Below are 18,948 nucleotides of genomic sequence, written 5' to 3' on the forward strand. Positions count from 1 at the left end.
CCCTGATGCTGGGAAAGACTGAAGGCAGGAGGAGAAGGAGATGACAGAGGATGAGATGGTTGGATGGCATCACCGACTCCATGGAGACGAGTTTGAGAAAACTCTGGGAGCTGGTGTTGGACAGGGAGGCCTAGTGTGCTGTTGTCCATGGGGTTGTGAAGAGTCGGACATGACTGAGCAACTGAATTGAACTGAACTGAACCACAACTCTTTTACTTGTTAGCACATTAAGTTCTTTAGGCTCACTCATCTTTGAAAATGGTTGCTGAATTATTTTCTACAGTAAATATTTAATAAATTCACTCGGTACATATTTATTAAAAATCTGCTATCTACCAAGCATTGTTTTACACAGAGAAGGCACAGTGATGTAAAAGAAAGACAAGCTACCTGCATTCAGGGAGCTTTTTTATAGTCAAATAGTAAATCAGTGAATACAAAAAATTAACTGGTAAAAAGTTCCATGAAGAAACTAAGCAAGGCAGTGGTGTGAGAGTAAATGGTTTTAGGTTGGGGACAACTGCTTCAGTGGAGAAGGGGTCAGGGAAAACCCCCTACAGATGACATGTTATGTGAGACCTGAATGTTGACAGAAGCCTGTCACGTGTTCCAGCTAGGGCAAGCAAACAGAAAGGCCGTGAAAGAGGAATAAACAGAAAACGCCAATATGACTAGAATTAATTTGCTTATTAAGTACCAGTCACTGTTCTGTTTTCCACATATTAACAGATACCAATATTATCCTCAGATTAATAAACAAGGTAAGTAGAAGACTAATATGGTATAAGGCTAGAGATACAGGCAGGGCAATGTCAAATAGGATCTTATGGATATAGTAAAAAGTATGGAAGTGAAAGTTAAAGTGTTAGTTTAACTAACTTTGTGTCCGACTTCGCGATCCCATGGACTGTATGTAGCCCGCCAGGCTCCTCTGTCCATGGAGTTGGTAGTCATTCCCTTCCCCAGGGGATCTTCCCGACCCAGGGATTGAACCTGGGTCTCCTGCACTGCAGGCCTATTCTTTACTTCTGAGTCACCAGGGATTTCATTATTAATAAAATGGGAAACCACTGAAGATTTTAAGCAGGAAAATGACATGACCTGGATTATGTTTTAAAAATAACTCTAGGGTTTCCTTGGTGGTCCAGTGGTTAAGAACCCACCTTGCTGCAATGCAGGGGACACTGGTTTGCTCCTGGGTTTGGGAAGTTCCCACATGCCACAGGCTACTAAGCCCACGTGCAGCAACTACTAAACCCATGTGCAGCAACTACTGAAGCCTGCAAGCCCTAGAGCCCATGCTCCACAAGAGACACCACCGCAGTGAGAAGCCCACACGCCGCATCTAGAGCAGCTCCCACTCTGCAACTAGAGAAAGCCCGTGAGCAGCAACAAAGACCCAGTGCAGCCAAAAATAAATAAATAAAAAACCTCACAAATTATTTTACTACATTGAGAATGGGTCAGTTTGGGCGAGAAGTGAAAGGGGCAGGCCGGTTAGGGTGATACTCTTTTTTAAAAGTCCAGATGAGGGATAAGGGTAACTTAGACTAGAGTGTTAGCACCAGAGACAGAGAGAAATAGATGAGTTTGCATTCTATTTACATGACAGAGTTGACAAAGCTTGCTGATGTGCTTACATGACGATGATGAAGAAAAGAATATTAAACTGTTCTTGTCTTAATACTATACTTAATACTATGAAACAAACTGATCAAGAAAGTATAAAATGAACAAAACTACAAAACCAGATTAGATAAACTCTGTTATATATTCAGTGATCCTTGACTTCTAAAAAACTTTATTCCTTCTAAAATACTTACATTTCTTTCAACTTCAATTAATCTGTCTTTAACTTTCAGAAGCTCTCTAGTTGTTTCTTGACTTTCTCGCTCCCACTTGTCTTCACCAGCAGCTGGAGGAGAGCTCTGAACCATTCTTTCCTCATCCTGTCTCTGTTTGAGAGCCTCATAATTCTTTTTCACCTAAAATTTTATTTTAAAATATCTTTTAAAATTGAAGTATAGTTGATTTATAACATTGTTTTCATTTATTTAAAAAGGGAGAAAACATACCACCAAGGTTGTATTTATCATAATTAAACTCCACAACGGTCTGGTGAATGTGAGAGACAGTTTATTTAAAAATATAATAATATATACAATTACCATTATTATCATTATCACAATTTATGCATTGTAAAGTGCAAATGTTTTCCTCTAGAAATATTAATATACCCTGCTTAAGTGTCATGTTGCTATTATTTTGTAATTTCAGATCCTGTTGCTTATGATGAAAATATCACTGAAGAATAGATGAATATAGACTTGTTGCTAAGTACTAACAATTGTTTTTAGAGCTGTTTATAATTGGTTTAGAGATTTCAGAGATCCCCATGTCAAGAACAAAAACTTGACACATATATTAATTTCCTTTAAAAAGAATAACTGAAGCTGAGGAAGTATCTATCTATGTATGGTCTTTTTAAAAGGATTATGTTGCCCAGAATGACCTGTTAATAAATAAATGACTTCTTTATACAGATATTGACCCACATAAAATTACTATTATTCATTTTATAAAGAGTGAATAATCCAAGGATATATCTTATTCAGGGTTCTCTGGTATGATTATAACCAAATCCTACTTTAACAGAGCAAACTCAAAACTAACAAATTGGTCATCATCCAAAATTAATGATTAACTAAATTGCTCTCTTCAATTTAAATTATTGTTATACTGAATTACTAGTTTTTCCTAGGAAATGATTATCATAAATTTCTAACTTAAACCCAAACTTTCTATTAAGACAAGTATATAGATGTTTAAAATAATTCAATGTCTAATGCAACCTCAAGAAAGCTTTATGGCTCAAACTTTGCTACTACTACTGAGTTAGACAATAATTTGAGATTACAGAAAATAAGATGCCCAGATAGAGTGTCACTTAAAGCTTGGCAAATGATTGAACATATGTTCTGAGATCCTGATTTTCCACTTTAAAAAAAAATACTTCTGACACCCTAAAATATAGATGGATAACATAATTTCCAGTCTATTTTACATTAATTTCTCACAGGCTCTTTTTTCAAGGCTTGTAAGAGTTACGGACATATGTCATTATAAAGAAGGGGATGTGAGAATAAAATTCAGAACTTCTCATTTTCAGTCCACTGTTCTGTTAAGTTTCAAAAATGGTCCTTTACCTTATATATCATTAATCAGAATCTTTAATTTATGTTCATATTGAAAATGACATTTTCCATCAGGGTTTTTCAGAGGCAGTGTACAGGTGGGTGTTGCCTTCTTATCTAATTTATTAATTTAAATAAATTAAATGCCTTTTAATTGGGATGTACAGACCATTTACATTTAATGTGATGACTGACATGGTTTGGTTTAAAACTGCTATCTTGCTATTTATTTTCCATTTGTCCAACCTGTAGTTTGTTCTCTCTTTTTTCTTTTTCTGCTTTTAGTTGGATTTTTCGATTCTATGTAATCTCCTTTGCTGGCATTTTAGTTATACTTCTTTGTCATACTATTTTAATGTTTACTTTATACTTATTACTCATATTTAGCTTTCATAGTCTATGTTAACTATGAAACAACTAGAACAGTATAATTAATCAATCATATATTAAAAACTAGAACAGTGCAATTTCAGTTGAATGCATGTTTATGGCAGAAAACTAGTCCAATAATAATAATTTGGAAATCTTCCACTTCCAAATGGCTGAAAGTGGAAGACAGTCTCTAACTTTTAGACTTGAAACACATCATATACCAATCCATACTCAAACCCATTTATTTTCTGGCTTAGTAGCTTCATGAAATTGACTTTATTTGCAATATAGTGATACTGCATAAAGGGCAAAAATTCAGAAAAAGAAAGATGATTAATGAAATGTGGTAACAAGTTTTACTTTATATTTTTTTTAGACAACACTTATGCTGACTAAACAAAGTTCTAAAATTCCTTCTGTAAAAAAAATGTTCTGTGTTAATGTCTGAGACAAACACCAGCAATGATGCGCAAATGAGGAACCAATCCTTTTCCTCTCCTGTATGAGAAATTAACCTTTGAGTAACTTTCTCTGGAAACCTGATAAAACTACAATGTTCCATGCTACCAGTCAAGAAAAATGACTTCTGATGGGTAAATTGTATTTGTACAAGAACTATAAATACCTAATAAGAAGCTACATCTTTGGACTTCTCTGAGTGTAGGAACTCTTAAATCTTAAGACTGTGAAGATCTTAAATCCATGCATTTGGAGATGCTGCAAGGGATGATGACTGGTATTAAGCATGACGTCCCAAAGCCAGAGCAGCTTTCACACTTACCCAATGTGAATCTTGTCTTCTTGCGTCTGAACTATTATCTAGTGAGAAGATGACTCTCAGACAAATATGTGAAGAGGGACACCAGATTGTGCCCTACTATTAGCTTATACTTCTTATAGTGCTCTGAACTGAATGGTTCTAAATGTGGCCTATAATAAGCTTGTCAGCCTGAATGTTTGGTTGACTGTAAAACCACTCCAGGTACGACTACAGAGCTAATAAAAGGGAGTAAAAGGCAGAACATGATTCTACCAATCTGCCAAATACTAACCCTATAGAATGGGCAAGTCCCTTCAATTTCAATTCATTCACATAGGGAAAACAGACAGTAGCCCCTACCTCACATATTTCACTGAATAATTCCAAATAACACAATTAAAAAATTTAGAAAAGACCTCAAATTTTTTAGATCAAGGGCTCTCTTATACCACACATACTGCTTGCCTCTACTTGCTATCCTCACACCCATACTTTTTTTTTAATCAAACTTTTACCTGGAATCTCAATAGGAAAAGAGTGACAGTGAAGTGTCAAAATCACATTGAGAGCTTTTCCCAATGAAGTAAGTCTGCCTCTTCCCCATTCCACTCTCACAATTCCAATATGTGTCGTCATACATATTGAGGGACATTCATACATAAAATAAGATTGAATAAATTATAGCATATAGACAAAATAGTTTGTTATAAACTACATAATACAGAAAATTTTAGAAATTTAAGAAAAAGAAATGGACAAAACAGTAATAAAATTTTATGTTTCATTTTCTACTTTATACTTTTCTGTCCAAATATCTGACAGGGAATTCCCTGGTGGTCCAGTGGTTAGGACTCGGTGCTTTCACTGCTGGGTCCCAGGTTTAATCCCTGGTCAGTGAACTAAGATCCCACAAGCTGAGCAGTGCAAAAAAGAGAAAAAGTTGACAATCAAAATTCTTTCCAAGAAAATCACTTACTGTTTTTAGTTCTTGGCGCAACTGCTGGTTGTAATTTGTGGACTCTTCTAGTCGAGCTTCTAAAGCAGCAATTTTTTCTTCTTTTATTTCAAGAGACTTCTTTAGAGTGGATTCTAATTTTGATTCCAGAAGTTTGTATCTATTATCCAAGTATAAAAAGAGTTCATTACTGGAGGTCAGAAAATTATTTTTAAAGATAATTTATGATTAGATACTGATACATAAATAAGCCTTATAAAATAATCTTTTTTAAAAAAAGAAGCAAATTAAATTATTTTGTTCTTCCTGCCTACTCTCCCTTTTTAACTATTCCTGGTAATGAGAAAAAAACAAAAAAGCCCTGAGTATACAGCTCCAGATTACAGTCTAGGTTGTCAAAAGCAAAAATTAATGCTACAAAAAGGCATCTGGAGGATCTTAGTCTCAAAATATTTCTTTTAGTTTCATAAGAATAGAATCTACAGGAAGAGTAAGTGGATGGATTAAGCACATTATTAAGCATTTGTCTATGATATTAATATATAATATATTTACACAAGTACATATGAATAGTTAAGACTTAAAGCACTCTGAAGACTACCTTTAGGGCATGGAGAACTTGCAGAATATTAAAAATAAAGAGGGGGGACAACATAGTAAAGAGTCAAGATACTGGTAATAGAACAGAAAGGGGCAGATAGGTTTGAGTGTTAATATTTTAGTTATCTTTCTGATGGGTTCATGAATATTTATATTAAGATTTTTTTCTTTATAAAAAGGATGTCCATGAACATACTCCGAGAGGGAACCACAAACTAGGAATTACAGATTAATCTATTTCTTACACCTGAGAACCTCAATGACTAAACCAAATAGAAACCTGAAGTACATATATGAGAAATTCTATCATATTCTGCCTCTTATTGTAATTAATTTGTGCGCATATATTTTCTGCTCAATTAGATTTTAAGTTCATTGACAACAGAGAAAAAAAATCTCACTTTGATATTGGCTTGAGTCAACAAACAATTTTAAAGCATGTAATGTGTATGACTCTGGATGTATTAAATTTGTGATGCCTGAGTTCTGACTGTCCAGGTAGAGATGTTCAGTAAGCAGGGAATAATATGCATGTAAGCTGAGATGATGGATAGAATGCTCATGGAATGGATAAGAGGCCTAAGAACCTAACTCTAGGAAACTATATTGAGAGAGAAGGCACAGGACAACAAACTGTTACAAAGGGAAAGACAAAAGTGATCAAAGGGCACTGTTTTCAACTCTACCACTAAATTCACTTTGCTACATTTATACATTCAAGTCCACAATTAGACTATATATTCCACAATGGTAAGAATAAATTCTTGCCAATAAATACAATCTACATTAATTTTTTCCCACATACATTTATTTATTATAAAATATAAATACTTACTAGAACAGTAATGATGGATAGGCAACAAAATACAAATTATATAATTACAAAAATTCTAATGAAATAAAATCTAGTGTATAACAATATTCTTAACAATACACACTTCTATTCCAGCTGGAATCATGTGGCCAACTGGACGCTAAACAGTAGACTACTTGAAAATCTAATTAACTGATAGACTGTATTTACCATGGGAGAATAGAAATTCTCTTCAAGCCTGTACTGAATATTTTCAAATTAAAGTGTATATAAGTTAATTTTTTATTGTTTGTTAAGCCCTAGTTTTCTACATTATTTTTCTGCCTTAATTGCTCCACAGTCTCAAAATTAATGCTTGAGCAAAATAAATGACTTCCACAGTTCTTCAGATAGATTTAATACTCACCGGTCATCAGTACTTTGCTCATCATGTAAGAGTCGCTCTTTATTTAACCCTATCTTCTCAAGCTCATGAGTTAATTTTTCAAGATCATTGTTCATTTGTTGAGTCTTCAATTTTTCACTCACCAAATCCTTATTTTAAAAGTAATGCAAAACTCACATAAGTGTTGTGAACATAAACATCCAAGAAATTCAGCCAAGATTTCATCCAGGAATACACAAAATTTAAACCAGGAAAGACAGAAAGGCTGTTGCTGAACTTTTTATCAATAAAAAATAGTCAAGCAAAAAAATTATAACCCAGTAATGTTTTCCTTCTTCTATTTTGCTAATACTTTTTAACTTTTTAATGTTAAAAACTAAAAGGAGAAACTCGTACTTGTGATTACACATCTTAGGTTTGAAAAGTGTGGGGGAAACAACACATATCCATTAACTTTTCATACTAAACTAGAACTTTAGTGCATATTTCTTTCATGAATATACGTTGGATACAACACCCTTCTCCCATCCCAAGCACACCTCTCCCAGTGGAAAAGGCCTAAGACATTGATCTGAATAACTAGGGGGAATTCTTAGAGATGCGGGGACCAGGAACCTATTGTTCATGTGTGTAGGATTGTAGAACAGAAAGGAAAAAGAAAAAGGATAATAATGATCCCTTTTCAATGTCTCTTTAGCAGAAAGGCAGATTTCCCAGTGCAAGCATCTGCCAGAATGCTAAGTTTTTTAAATTGAACTTAAAAGGTTATCATATATAGTAGAGCATAGGGATAGCAAATAAACACTATTTGCTCTCTTCTGAGCTACACCAACCATTTATTGCCAATCTACTCCTATAAATTTTAGAATTCTTCATGATACACAGATCCAACCAACTACCAATTGTTCAGTGCTGACCTGATTTGCATTCTCTTGCTTATATTCTCTCAGTCAAAATCCAAGGGACTTTGAAATCTGAAAGATCTAGATTTGAATCCAGAAATCCAAATCTACCATTTTGTTCTTAAATAAGTTACTTAATGTCTCTGAACCTCAGTTTTCTAATCTAATGGAGATAACAGAAATAAAGGATTGGTCGTAAAAATTATCCAGTATTTGGCACATAGCTAATATTCAATAACCAGCAATTATCACATTCAGTAAGTTTTGATCATATATTTTAATATTACTTTGAAACAAACATGTAAAATTATAAGAAATAAGTCAGATATTACATGGATAACTTATTACTATAATTTCTTAAAAAATACAATTTGCATTCACTTCTTAGTTTAACAGAAGTGGGAAACTTAGAAGCTTTTTAATTCTAAATTTCTACTTTGAACCATAAATAGATTATACAAATTACCATAATAAAGCTTAAAGAAGTTCTAAATTTAAAAAATTTAAAAATTTGTGTGAAATTTAATTAACTATACTTACCTCTCGTAATGTAACCAAAGTTTTTATATCAATAGTTGCTCTTTTCACAAGCTCTTTATTTTCTTTCTCTAATTCTTTCAGACGAATGCAGGATTCTTTATAAATACCAATCTCTTTGAAAAGGGTTTTGTTTTCTTTTTCCAAATTTCCAATTTTCACATTATTTTCTTCTAATGTGGTATCTTTTATTTCTGCTTGTTGCCGGAGTCTCTTATTTTCCTTCTCCAGTTGTTTTTTATCCTTTTCCAGTTGAGAAGTCTCTTGCTCTAATGATTTATTTTCTTTTTCCAGCTGTTCTAGTCTTTTGCTAGATATTTTTAACTCTTCTAGGTTTTTCTGCAATGTTTGATTTTCCATCTCTAAGTCCTGTAGCTCACTTTCCAATTGTTGGATTTTTTTATTGCTGTTTTCAAGAGCTTTCTGTAGCCTTTGATTTTCTGTATCTAAACCCTGATAACTAACTTCTAAGCGTTCTGTTTTCTTGAAAGATGCTTTCATGAGCTCTAAACCTTTCTTAAGTTGTTCTTTTTCACTTTCCAGTTCTTTATTCTCTAGTTGTAGCTGAGCCATCTTCATGCTTGCACACTTCAAAGATTCCACACTCCTTCGAAGTTCTAAGTTTTCCTCATCAAGCTGGGAATTCTCTTTTTCCAGGGATTCTAACTGAAAAGTGAGGTTTTTAAAGCTATCCAGTGTTTTTTTAAACTTCCTATTTTCTCTTTCTAGCTCTGAATTTTCTTGTTCTAAGGCCTCAATTTTTTCACAAGTAATTTTTAAATTGGTTATCTTTTTCTGTAACAGTTCATTTTCTTTTTCAAGATGATGCAACTCATTTTCAAGTTCTTCTGCTCTTTCTCCTTTTTCTTTATAATGTTCCAATTCTTTTCTGATTTGCCTTTTTTCAAATTCAGTCTTGCTTAGCTTGCTACTTGTTTCTTTGATAGATTCATGGAGAATTTTGTTTTCTTTTTCAATGTCTTTCACCCTTGCTTCAGCACTTATCTGGGAGCGCTGCCTTAAGGAGGACACAGTTTGATTCAGATGTTCATTTTCCTGTTCTAATATTTTAATCTAATTTAGTAAAAAAAAAAAAAAAAAAGAAGAAAATTTAAAACTTAATGGAACATGAACTAAATATTTTAAAATTACATAGTTTTCCTCCTCCAAAAACTAGCAGGGAAATCAGATCATAAAAAGGTGCTAAAATTGTCTATTTTAATTTCAATTCTGACAAATATTTACTGAGAGATGACCACGTACATGTACTGCCAGGTCTTTAAATTTCATATCTTTAGGGAGTCCGAAATGTATAGAAATGGTTAACAGAGATGAATATTAACCAAAATGATCTTCAGATTATATAGTGGTGATATGTTTCAAATTCAAATATGAGTCTAGATGAAATGTATACACATATCTCCTTGAAGATACATGTTTTTACATTCATTCAAAAAATTTCACAATGCATATATACAGGAAGACCTCAGTAAATACAGTATTTGCTCTATTATATGTGTAGATGTGTGTGTATATATATGTATGTGTGTGTATTTGTGTGTATTCATTTCCTAAAAGAATTCTGATTTGGAAACATCAAAATAACAATATCCCTGGTACATTTAAAAACTAAAACATCCAATTTATAGTATGGTCTATTATAATGGTAAAGGTTCTTAAAATTCAGTGTGTTAAACAATCAATTCCGAGAAACTTGTAAAAATAGAGATTCATGCTTAGCTCTAGAATTTTTGTTCCATAGCTCTATGGAAATGCGTATTTTTACAGGTGACCTAAGGACTAACCCTGGGGTTCAGATGGTAGAGAGTCTCCCCTGCAATGCAGGAGACATGGTTCAATCCCTGGGTCGGGAAGATCCCCTGGAGAAGTAGATGGCAGCCCACTCCGGTATTCTTGCCTGGAAAATCCCATGGACAGAGGAACCTGGCAGGCTACAGTCTACAGGGTCACAAAGAGTTGGACATGACTGAGCAACTAACACTTTCACTTTGAGGGCTATAGCTCGATAATATTTAGAAGTAAATAATTTTACTTCTAAAAATTAGAAATTTTAAAACAGCCAGTTATTTAATCTATTTGATTCTCAGTTTCTTCAAGCATAACATGTGAATGACCAATAAAACTTGAGAGCAAGTATGAAAATATACAGAACAGTTGCTGCCACCACTTCAGTGGGATCAGAGTAGAGCTGCACTTCATCCCAATTTCATTCGGGGCCTTTAATATCTGCAGTCTCATTCCACTGACACTTGAAAACCAATTCATGCACAGGTACCATGAAATTTTATATCAGATTAATTATTAAGCACACTGACAATTTAAAAAATTCTAAGTTTTCTCTTCAACTTTTCAACAATGCATGGGATAGAAAATGAGGTAAAACTATAGTCACTTTAAAATCTAAAAATTTCTAAAATATTTCATTTAATGTTATTATGAAGATTTTACTTGCACAAACTTTAAAATAACTTTTGTTAATAAGTTTTAAGATATGTTGCTTAATAAAAAAATTTATGAACCTGTCTCTCTGAATTTTCTCGAAGTGTTTCAATCGTTTTTTCAAGCTGAGCTTTTTCCTTCATTAGATCCTTGCTTAAATTCTGACAATTCTGAAGACTTTGCTTTTCTTGAATAATCTCATTTTCAAGGATTTCAACCTGGTGAAAATGAAATCACAAAAAAATATATCATTAGTATTTCAAAATAGTGGAAGCATGTAAAAACAAAAGCTAATCACTGAATAAAGGGTAGAAAACAATTTTAATACTCAAATAGTGAAATTTAAGAATTTCATAGAAAAATTCAAGTAGTATTTCAAGATAATTTTAGCAGCTATCTAAAATATACAGACATGATTATCTTTCTTGTCCTCTGCATCTCTGAAGGCAAATTTCCACTTCTAAACACAAACACAAATACAACTGCATACATACACACATGCCACATGAAGAATACACAAAACATACTGAAAAAACTCCCTTGGATTTGTAAAACGCAAATTTAATTAGTCAAGGAATTTAGTGCACAAGAAGGAAAAGATGAGAAAATGAGACGAGAAGGAACTTGGGTTAAAAAGGGAAAAAAAGGAGACTACTAGAGAAAAAAAGATTTGAGCAAAACTCTAGCAAAGTATGAGGTTAACAAGTATGAAAAAGCAAATTCAACTTCAAAATATGCCATACTAGTGATTTCCCCATTATTATATAACATATTCAAACCAGGTAACCAAAAAAAAAAAAAAGAAAGAAAGATTAAGGCATATAAAACATTCCACTTCACGTTTAAATATTACCTAAATCCTTGTAACAACAGTAAGAAACTCTAAGAAGTAATATTAATATCTCAAAAGCATAAAGTCACAAATCTTATTCAATAATTCACATTAAGTTTACACAATCAGGAACCTGTAAGCTATTAATAACTAATCTGGTTCTCACATTACATACTGAAACATATGGACAGTATTTATTTAATTAAACTCATTTCCTGTATTAATGGAATTCAAATGAAACATTCAGTTTACAAAAGATATACAAAGAATTAATCAAAAACTGCTGGAATCACTAATTTACTAATTAGACTTTAAAGTTAATTTCAAAATCAAAATTCCAGATTTATAGTGGCGGCAAAAATAAAACCACTCCAAGTTCTAAATGGCCACTTCTATTTTAACACTATATTCATTGTGAAATGCTTATTTGGTTAATGAATTAAAGATGATGCAAAGAATGTTTTAAAAGACAAAAAATATTTCAAGGAAATCAAAATGTCTATCTGCATTATCTAAGGCAGTGGTTCTCATGGCATGGTTCCACAATAGCAGGATGAGTCTCACCTAGGAACTTCTTGGAAATGAGAATTCTTATCCACCATAGCCCTACCACATTAGAAACTCTGGGCATGAGGCTCAGCAATCCGTATCTTAACAAGTGCTGAAGGTTACTGTGATGAATACCTTCCTATTCAAAGCTATTGGTCTAAAAACTAGGCAGATTTTCATAACCAAATCTAGAAACCGAGAATCCAAAGGAAAAACTAGACATGGCTGACACATGTAGAAGAATATTTATTACAGCATATTTTTCAGCAACCAAGAACTGGAAACAAAAGTGAAAGCACATTTTGAAGGGTATACATGATGGAGGGTATTCAAGATAAAAATATCATGTACGTCTTTATAATACGACTCCAGTACTTTGGCCACCTCATGTGAAGAGCTGACTCATTGGAAAAGACTCTGATGCTGGGAGGGATTGGGGGCAGGAGGAGAAGGGGACGACAGAGGATGAGATGGCTGGATGGCATCACTAACTTGATGGACGTGAGTCTGAGTGAACTCCGGGAGATGGTGATGGACAGGGAGGCCTGGTGTGCTGCAATTCATGGGGTTGCAAAGAATCAGACATGACTGAGCGACTGAACTGAACTGATACTGTGTGTATGTGTTTGTGTAGGTAGAAAGATATGCACAAATAAATTACTTGGTCTAACTGTCCCACAACAGGAAAATAAGAGTATCTCAGAGATATTGCAAGTTTGGATCCAGACCACTGCAATAAAGTAAGTATCGCAATTAAATGAGTCAAATGAATATTCTAAAATCTATGTTTATCCCACACTGTAGTCTATTAAGTGTGCCATACCATTATGTCTAAAAAAACAATGTACATACCTTCATTAAAAATTCACTGCTAAAAAAAAGTTAACCATCACCTGAGCCTTCAGCAAGTTTTAATCTTGTTGGGGGAGTGTCTTGCCTAGATGCTGATGGCTGCTGACTGATCAGGGTAGTGGTTGCTGAAGGCTGGGATGGCTATGTAATTTCTTAAAATAAAACAATAAAGTCTGCTCTGTCAGCTGACTCTTTCTTTCATGAACAATTTCTCTGTAGCATGCAAGGCTACAAAAACTTTTTTTTTCAAAATTGGAGTCACTTCTCTTAAACACAGCCACTGTTTTATCAGCTTTATGTAATATTCTAAGTCCTCTGTTGATATTTCAACCATCTCCACAACATCTTTAACAGTAGACTCTGTCTCAAGAAACTTTCTTTACTCATGCACAAGAAGTAACTCCTAATCCATTTATAGCTGTATCATGAGATTGCAACAAATCAATCATATCTTCAGGCTCCATTTCTAGTTCTGGTTCTCTTGCTAATTCCTCCACATCTGCAATTACTTCCTCCACTGAAGCCTCTAAGTCATCCATGAGGGGTAGAATCAACTTCTTCCAAACCCCTGTTAACGTTATTTTTAACTCTTCCCATGAATCACGAATGTTCTTAATGGCATCTAGACTGCTAAGTTCTTTTCAGAAGGTTTTCAACTGACTTTGCCCAGATCCATCAGAGGAATCACTTTTGATGGCGGCTACAGCCTTACAAAATAAAGAGTAAGACTTCAAAGTCAACTTACTCTTTAATCTATGGGCCACAGAATGGATATTGTGTTAGTAAGCACGGAACAACATGAATCTCAATCCTAAGTCTCTAACAGAGCTCTTGGGGATCAGGTACACTGTCAATGAGCAGTCATATTTTGAAAGAAATTTTTGTTTGAGCAGTAGACCTCACAAGTGGGCTTAGAATAGTCAATAAGCCATACTGTAAACAGATATGTTGTCATCCAGGCTTTGTTGTTCCATCAAGAGAGTACAGGGAAAGTAAGTACAGAGAACAGATTAAGCAGAATTCTTAAGGGCCCTAGGATTTTTGAAATTGTAAATGACCACTGACTTCAAGTCACCAGCTTCATTAGCCTCTAACAAGAGAGTCAGCCTGTCCTTTAAAGAAGAAAAAATTATTTACTTGGCTATGCCAGGTCTTAGTTGTGGCATGCGGGATCTTTAGCTGTGGCATGCGGGATCTAGTTCCCTGACCAGGAATCAAGCCTAGGCCCCCTGCATTGGGAGTGTGGAGTCTTCCCTGGGACCACCAGGGAAGAAACCTGTCCTTTGAAGCTTTGAACCTAGGCATTAATTAAACTCTTCCAGCTATGAAGTCCTAGATGGAATCTTGTTCCAATAGAAGGTCGTTTGTCTACACTAAAAATCTATAGTTTAGTGTAGTCACCGTAATTGTATCTTCTGGAAAACTAAATACAGCTTCTACATTAGTACATGTTGTACTTTTATGTTACGGAAACCTCTCTCCTTCAACCTCACAAACCAACCTCTAAAAGATTAAAAGTTTTCTTCTGAAGCTTCCTCACCTCTCTCAGCCTTCACAGAATTGAAGAGAGGGCCTAGCTCTGGATTAGGCTTTGGCTTAAAGGAATGCTATGGCTGGCATGTCTTCTATCCAGACCACTAAGACCTTCTCCATATCAGCAATAATGCTCTCTCATTTTCCTATCATTCAAAGTTCACTGAAAGTACTTTTAACTCAAGAACCTCTCTGCATGCACATCTTGGCTGACTGGTGTAGGCAGCCTACCTTTCAGCCTATCTCAGCTTTCAATACTCCTTCCTCACTGTTCTTAATCATTTCTAGCTTGTGATCCAATTGTGAGAGTGAGAGATGTGCAACTACTCCTTTCACTTGAACACATACAGGTCACTCTAGGGTTATTAGTTGCTAATTTCAATACTGTTGTGTCTCAGGGAATAGGGAGGTACAAGGAGAGGGAGAGAGATGGGGAAATCACCAGTCAGTGGAGAAGCTGGAACACCACATCACTTCATTAAGTTCACTGTCTTATATGGGTGCAGTCTATGCCACCCAAACACAATTAAAATACTAACATCAAAGATCACTGATAGAGATCACCATGCTATGCTATGCTATGCTAAGTCACTTCAGTCGTGTCTGACTCTGTGTGACCCCATAGACGGCAGCCACCAGGGTCCCCTGTCCCTGGGATTCTCCAGGCAAAAACACTGGAGTGGGTTGCCATTTCCTTCTCCAATGCATGAAAGTGAAAAGTGAAAGCGAAGTCGCTCAGTCATGTCTGACTCTTAGCGACCCCATGGACTGCAGCCTACCAGGTTCCTCCATCCATGGGATTTCTGACAGAGATCACCATAACAAATACAATAACAATGAAAGAGTTTGAAATATTGTGAGAATCACCAAAATGTGACACAGAGACATGAAGTAATAGCAAACGCTATTAGAAAAATAGTGCTGAGAGACTTGTTTGAAGCAGGGTTGCCTCAAACTTTCAAGTTGTAAAAAACAACAGCAGCAATTACCTGTGAGTGCGATAAAAGTATTATGCAAGAAAATAAGGTATGCTTGTTATTTCTTTTCAAAGTCTACTTAAATTCAGGTTTCATAATCCCTAAACTGTGGCCTCTAAATACCACTGTTGACTAAAAGAAAGAAGGGCTTTTTAGAGAAATGGCTGTGTCCAGGTCTGAAGCAGGAATGTTTCAAAAGAACCTAGAACACACTGTCACAGCAGAAAGCAAGGAAGCTCTCCACGAGTGCTTAGGTCATGTCATAAGGGTTCAGGTAGCGGCTTAAAAAGAGTTGGGAGGGTAAGAAAAATACAATGTATTAAAATACATCAAATATTTTTAAATTTGTGAGTTTATTATGACACCACAACAAACTCAATAATTATCTCAGGAGGATATGAGAGAACCAATTAATTACTAGGAAACTGGTAAATTAAGGACAAGAATCAAACATTCATCCCACTTAACCCACCCTAAGAGTTGTTCCTCCAAGTAACTAACAGTGGTTTATTTTTAACCCAGTATTTTTTTTAAAAAAAGTTTTCCTTACAGAAACACTCTAGCTACCAAATAAAGAACGGATGATATAATATCAGGATTTTGTACCCTCTGATTAATTAAGGGATCTAAACCAATGATTTTCTATGACTACAAACATCACTTTCTTCAACAGAAAAACTACTAGGAAACAAGAGTAAATCTATAGACTAAAACAGACTTAAGGGACACATCAACAGATTGAACATACCAATCTTATTTGGATTTATATTTAAAAAATATTTGAATATAATTATATTCAAAAAATATTAAAAAATTTTTTTAAATTTTATTTTAACTTTACAATATTGTATTGGTTTTGCCATATACCAAAATGAATCCGCCACAGGTATACATACATGTGTTCCCCATCCTGAACCCTCCTCCCTCCCCATACCATCCCTCTGGGTCGTCCCAGTGCACCAGCCCCAAGCATCTGCTGATCAAAAGCTATAATTTTTTAAGTGTGATATCATCACTGTTCTTTTTTAAAATTCCTTTTTAGAAATTTATACAGAGATATTTATTGGTAAAACACTACCATGTCTAGGACTCACTTCAAAATTATCTGGTGGTTGCACGGAGAGTATCAAGGGTAGAAGTAAGATTAGTTGTGAGATAATAACTGTTGAGTCTAAGAATGCATTCACTTCATATTTATATAAGTTTGAAATCTATATAATCAGTTAAAATAATATTGAGGGTACAATAAAAGTTGTAAAATAAATGTTCTATCTAAACACTATTTATTTATACTTTTACATATATCTTTTTTACATTATATTGAAAATTAATTTTTATACCTTCTTACTTAGTCTTTGATTTTCTTTTTCAATTTTCAGGATTTTGGAGGTGGTGCCTTCAGCAGAATCCATAGTACTCCGAAGCTCTTCTACAGTTTTTGTCAAACTCTGATTTTCCATCTCCAACTTCAACAATCTACTTGATGTCAATTCATTCACCTCATGGCCCAAGGATTTTTGTGGTGCTGTAATATTGAAAAATATGACACTGGTAAAACTATGCTACTCTTCACTATTTAAAATATTTAGTGTAAATACACTAAATCATCTGATCCTTAACTTTATAAAAAATTAATAAAGTTATACAAGATAGACACAATGAAAAAAGAGAGATAAATACAGGTAAATCTTTAAATTCTAAAGCATTCAGAAGTGGGGGCTTTCCTGGTGGCTCAGTGGTAAAGAACCCGCCTGCAATGCAGGAGACGCAGGAGATGAGGGTTCAATCCCTGGGTCGGGAAGATGCCCTGGAGAAGGAAATGGCAACCCACTCCAGTATTCTTGCCTGGAGAATCCCATGAACAGAGGAGCCTGGTTACAGTCCATAGGGTCGCAAAGAGTCAGACACAACTGAAGCGACTTAGCATACACACACATATACGCATCCACAAGTATTCTAGTGGGAAAAAAAGTACAAAATTTAGACTGAAGTGACTAGACTTTTAGTCCTAATTCCATGAGAAAGCAACTTTAACCTCAATGAATCTTAGGTTACTTGGACCAAATATAGTTACTATCCTGTGTATCTAACAGAGTCACTGTGTGACTCAAATAAGTATAAAGCATATTCTATGCCACACCTTCAAAGATTAAAAAAGAAAAACAGTTTGAAGGGGAAAAAAACTCCCAATCTGATTCTGAGAAAGGCGAGACAGTACTATACACAGGTCACTTCAAAAAAGTCTTTCTCTAAATGAAGGATCTAGCTAATTAAGTATAAAGAGCAACATGCAGTCCATTTTGCCAATGGAAATCATCTTTCTAAGCAGCTTTTGGAATTATTTTTTTTAATATAAGAAAACTCAGTTTCAACTTCTGGAAACGTTTTCCAGTAAGCCAAAAATAATTATTTTCTAATAACTGTATGACAGACTCATTAAATATTTTGAAGATATATTAGGATTCACAAAAGAAATATGACACTTAGAGTTTATTTTGAAATCCTAGATTTCAGGAAAGGAAATGAACAGAAATACAGGAGGGCATTTCTAGGTCTGTCTACTTTGTGTATGTTTGAAATCCTCCATCATAAAAACCAAACACACACACACACACACAAACCATGTATCCCCACAAGTTATATGTTCTTTTTTAAAAATCAGATAGAGTAAAATATCTCCTAGGATTTAAGAAAGCCTCAATTCTTATTTCAAGTTTTTGTTCTAGTCAGCACACACTCTTAATCTTTTATTAAAAGCTGGTATCATAGATAGTCACTGACTTCATAAATGTTATTAGTTGTCCATGTCTTCTTAAGTAAAACTCATTTCAATTAAACAAGATTAGGCTACAAAACATGATATGCCTTAATAAAACTTTCAATACTACGTGCTTCAAAGAAACTTCAAGCCATCCTACAGAGAATAAAAAGGATGCATACAACACATTTTTAACATGGGAGAATGTCTGTGTTATATTTTGGACGAAAAAAGGAACCCTGACTGTACATAAACACTGATGATGATATATAAAATAAATGTGTGTGTAGAAAAATTCTAGAAGCAAATTTTGTGAAATGTAAAAGTCAAGAAATTATTAATGACTTTGATTTCCTTTACATTTTTCACATTCAACAAATTTTCTAGAAAGTTCCTTGTATAGTTAAAAAAAAACTACACTATACTAATATTCTGTTCTATGACTGCAGCAAAACAACCGATATAATA

General features: G+C 34.3%; 1 protein-coding gene across 7 annotated transcripts in view; it reads right to left on the reverse strand.

Moving 5' to 3' along the window:
• The window catches only part of CCDC88A (coiled-coil domain containing 88A), a 116,578-nt gene that overhangs the window by 32,118 nt on the left and 65,512 nt on the right, over positions 1–18,948 (reverse strand). For all 7 annotated transcript variants that reach the window (XM_027555327.1, XM_027555326.1, XM_027555325.1 and 4 more), the window contains exons 13-18: positions 17,063–17,247; positions 11,060–11,197; positions 8,523–9,593; positions 7,102–7,229; positions 5,303–5,441; positions 1,824–1,985 (exon numbers count right to left, since the gene is read on the reverse strand). In XM_027555327.1, coding sequence (XP_027411128.1) covers positions 1,824–1,985; positions 5,303–5,441; positions 7,102–7,229; positions 8,523–9,593; positions 11,060–11,197; positions 17,063–17,247 — 1,823 coding nt within the window. The remainder of the gene's footprint in view (positions 1–1,823; positions 1,986–5,302; positions 5,442–7,101; positions 7,230–8,522; positions 9,594–11,059; positions 11,198–17,062; positions 17,248–18,948) is intronic.

This window comes from Bos indicus x Bos taurus, chromosome 11, assembly GCF_003369695.1.
Source record: "Bos indicus x Bos taurus breed Angus x Brahman F1 hybrid chromosome 11, Bos_hybrid_MaternalHap_v2.0, whole genome shotgun sequence".
In the NCBI taxonomy this organism is placed as follows: Eukaryota; Metazoa; Chordata; class Mammalia; order Artiodactyla; family Bovidae; genus Bos; species Bos indicus x Bos taurus.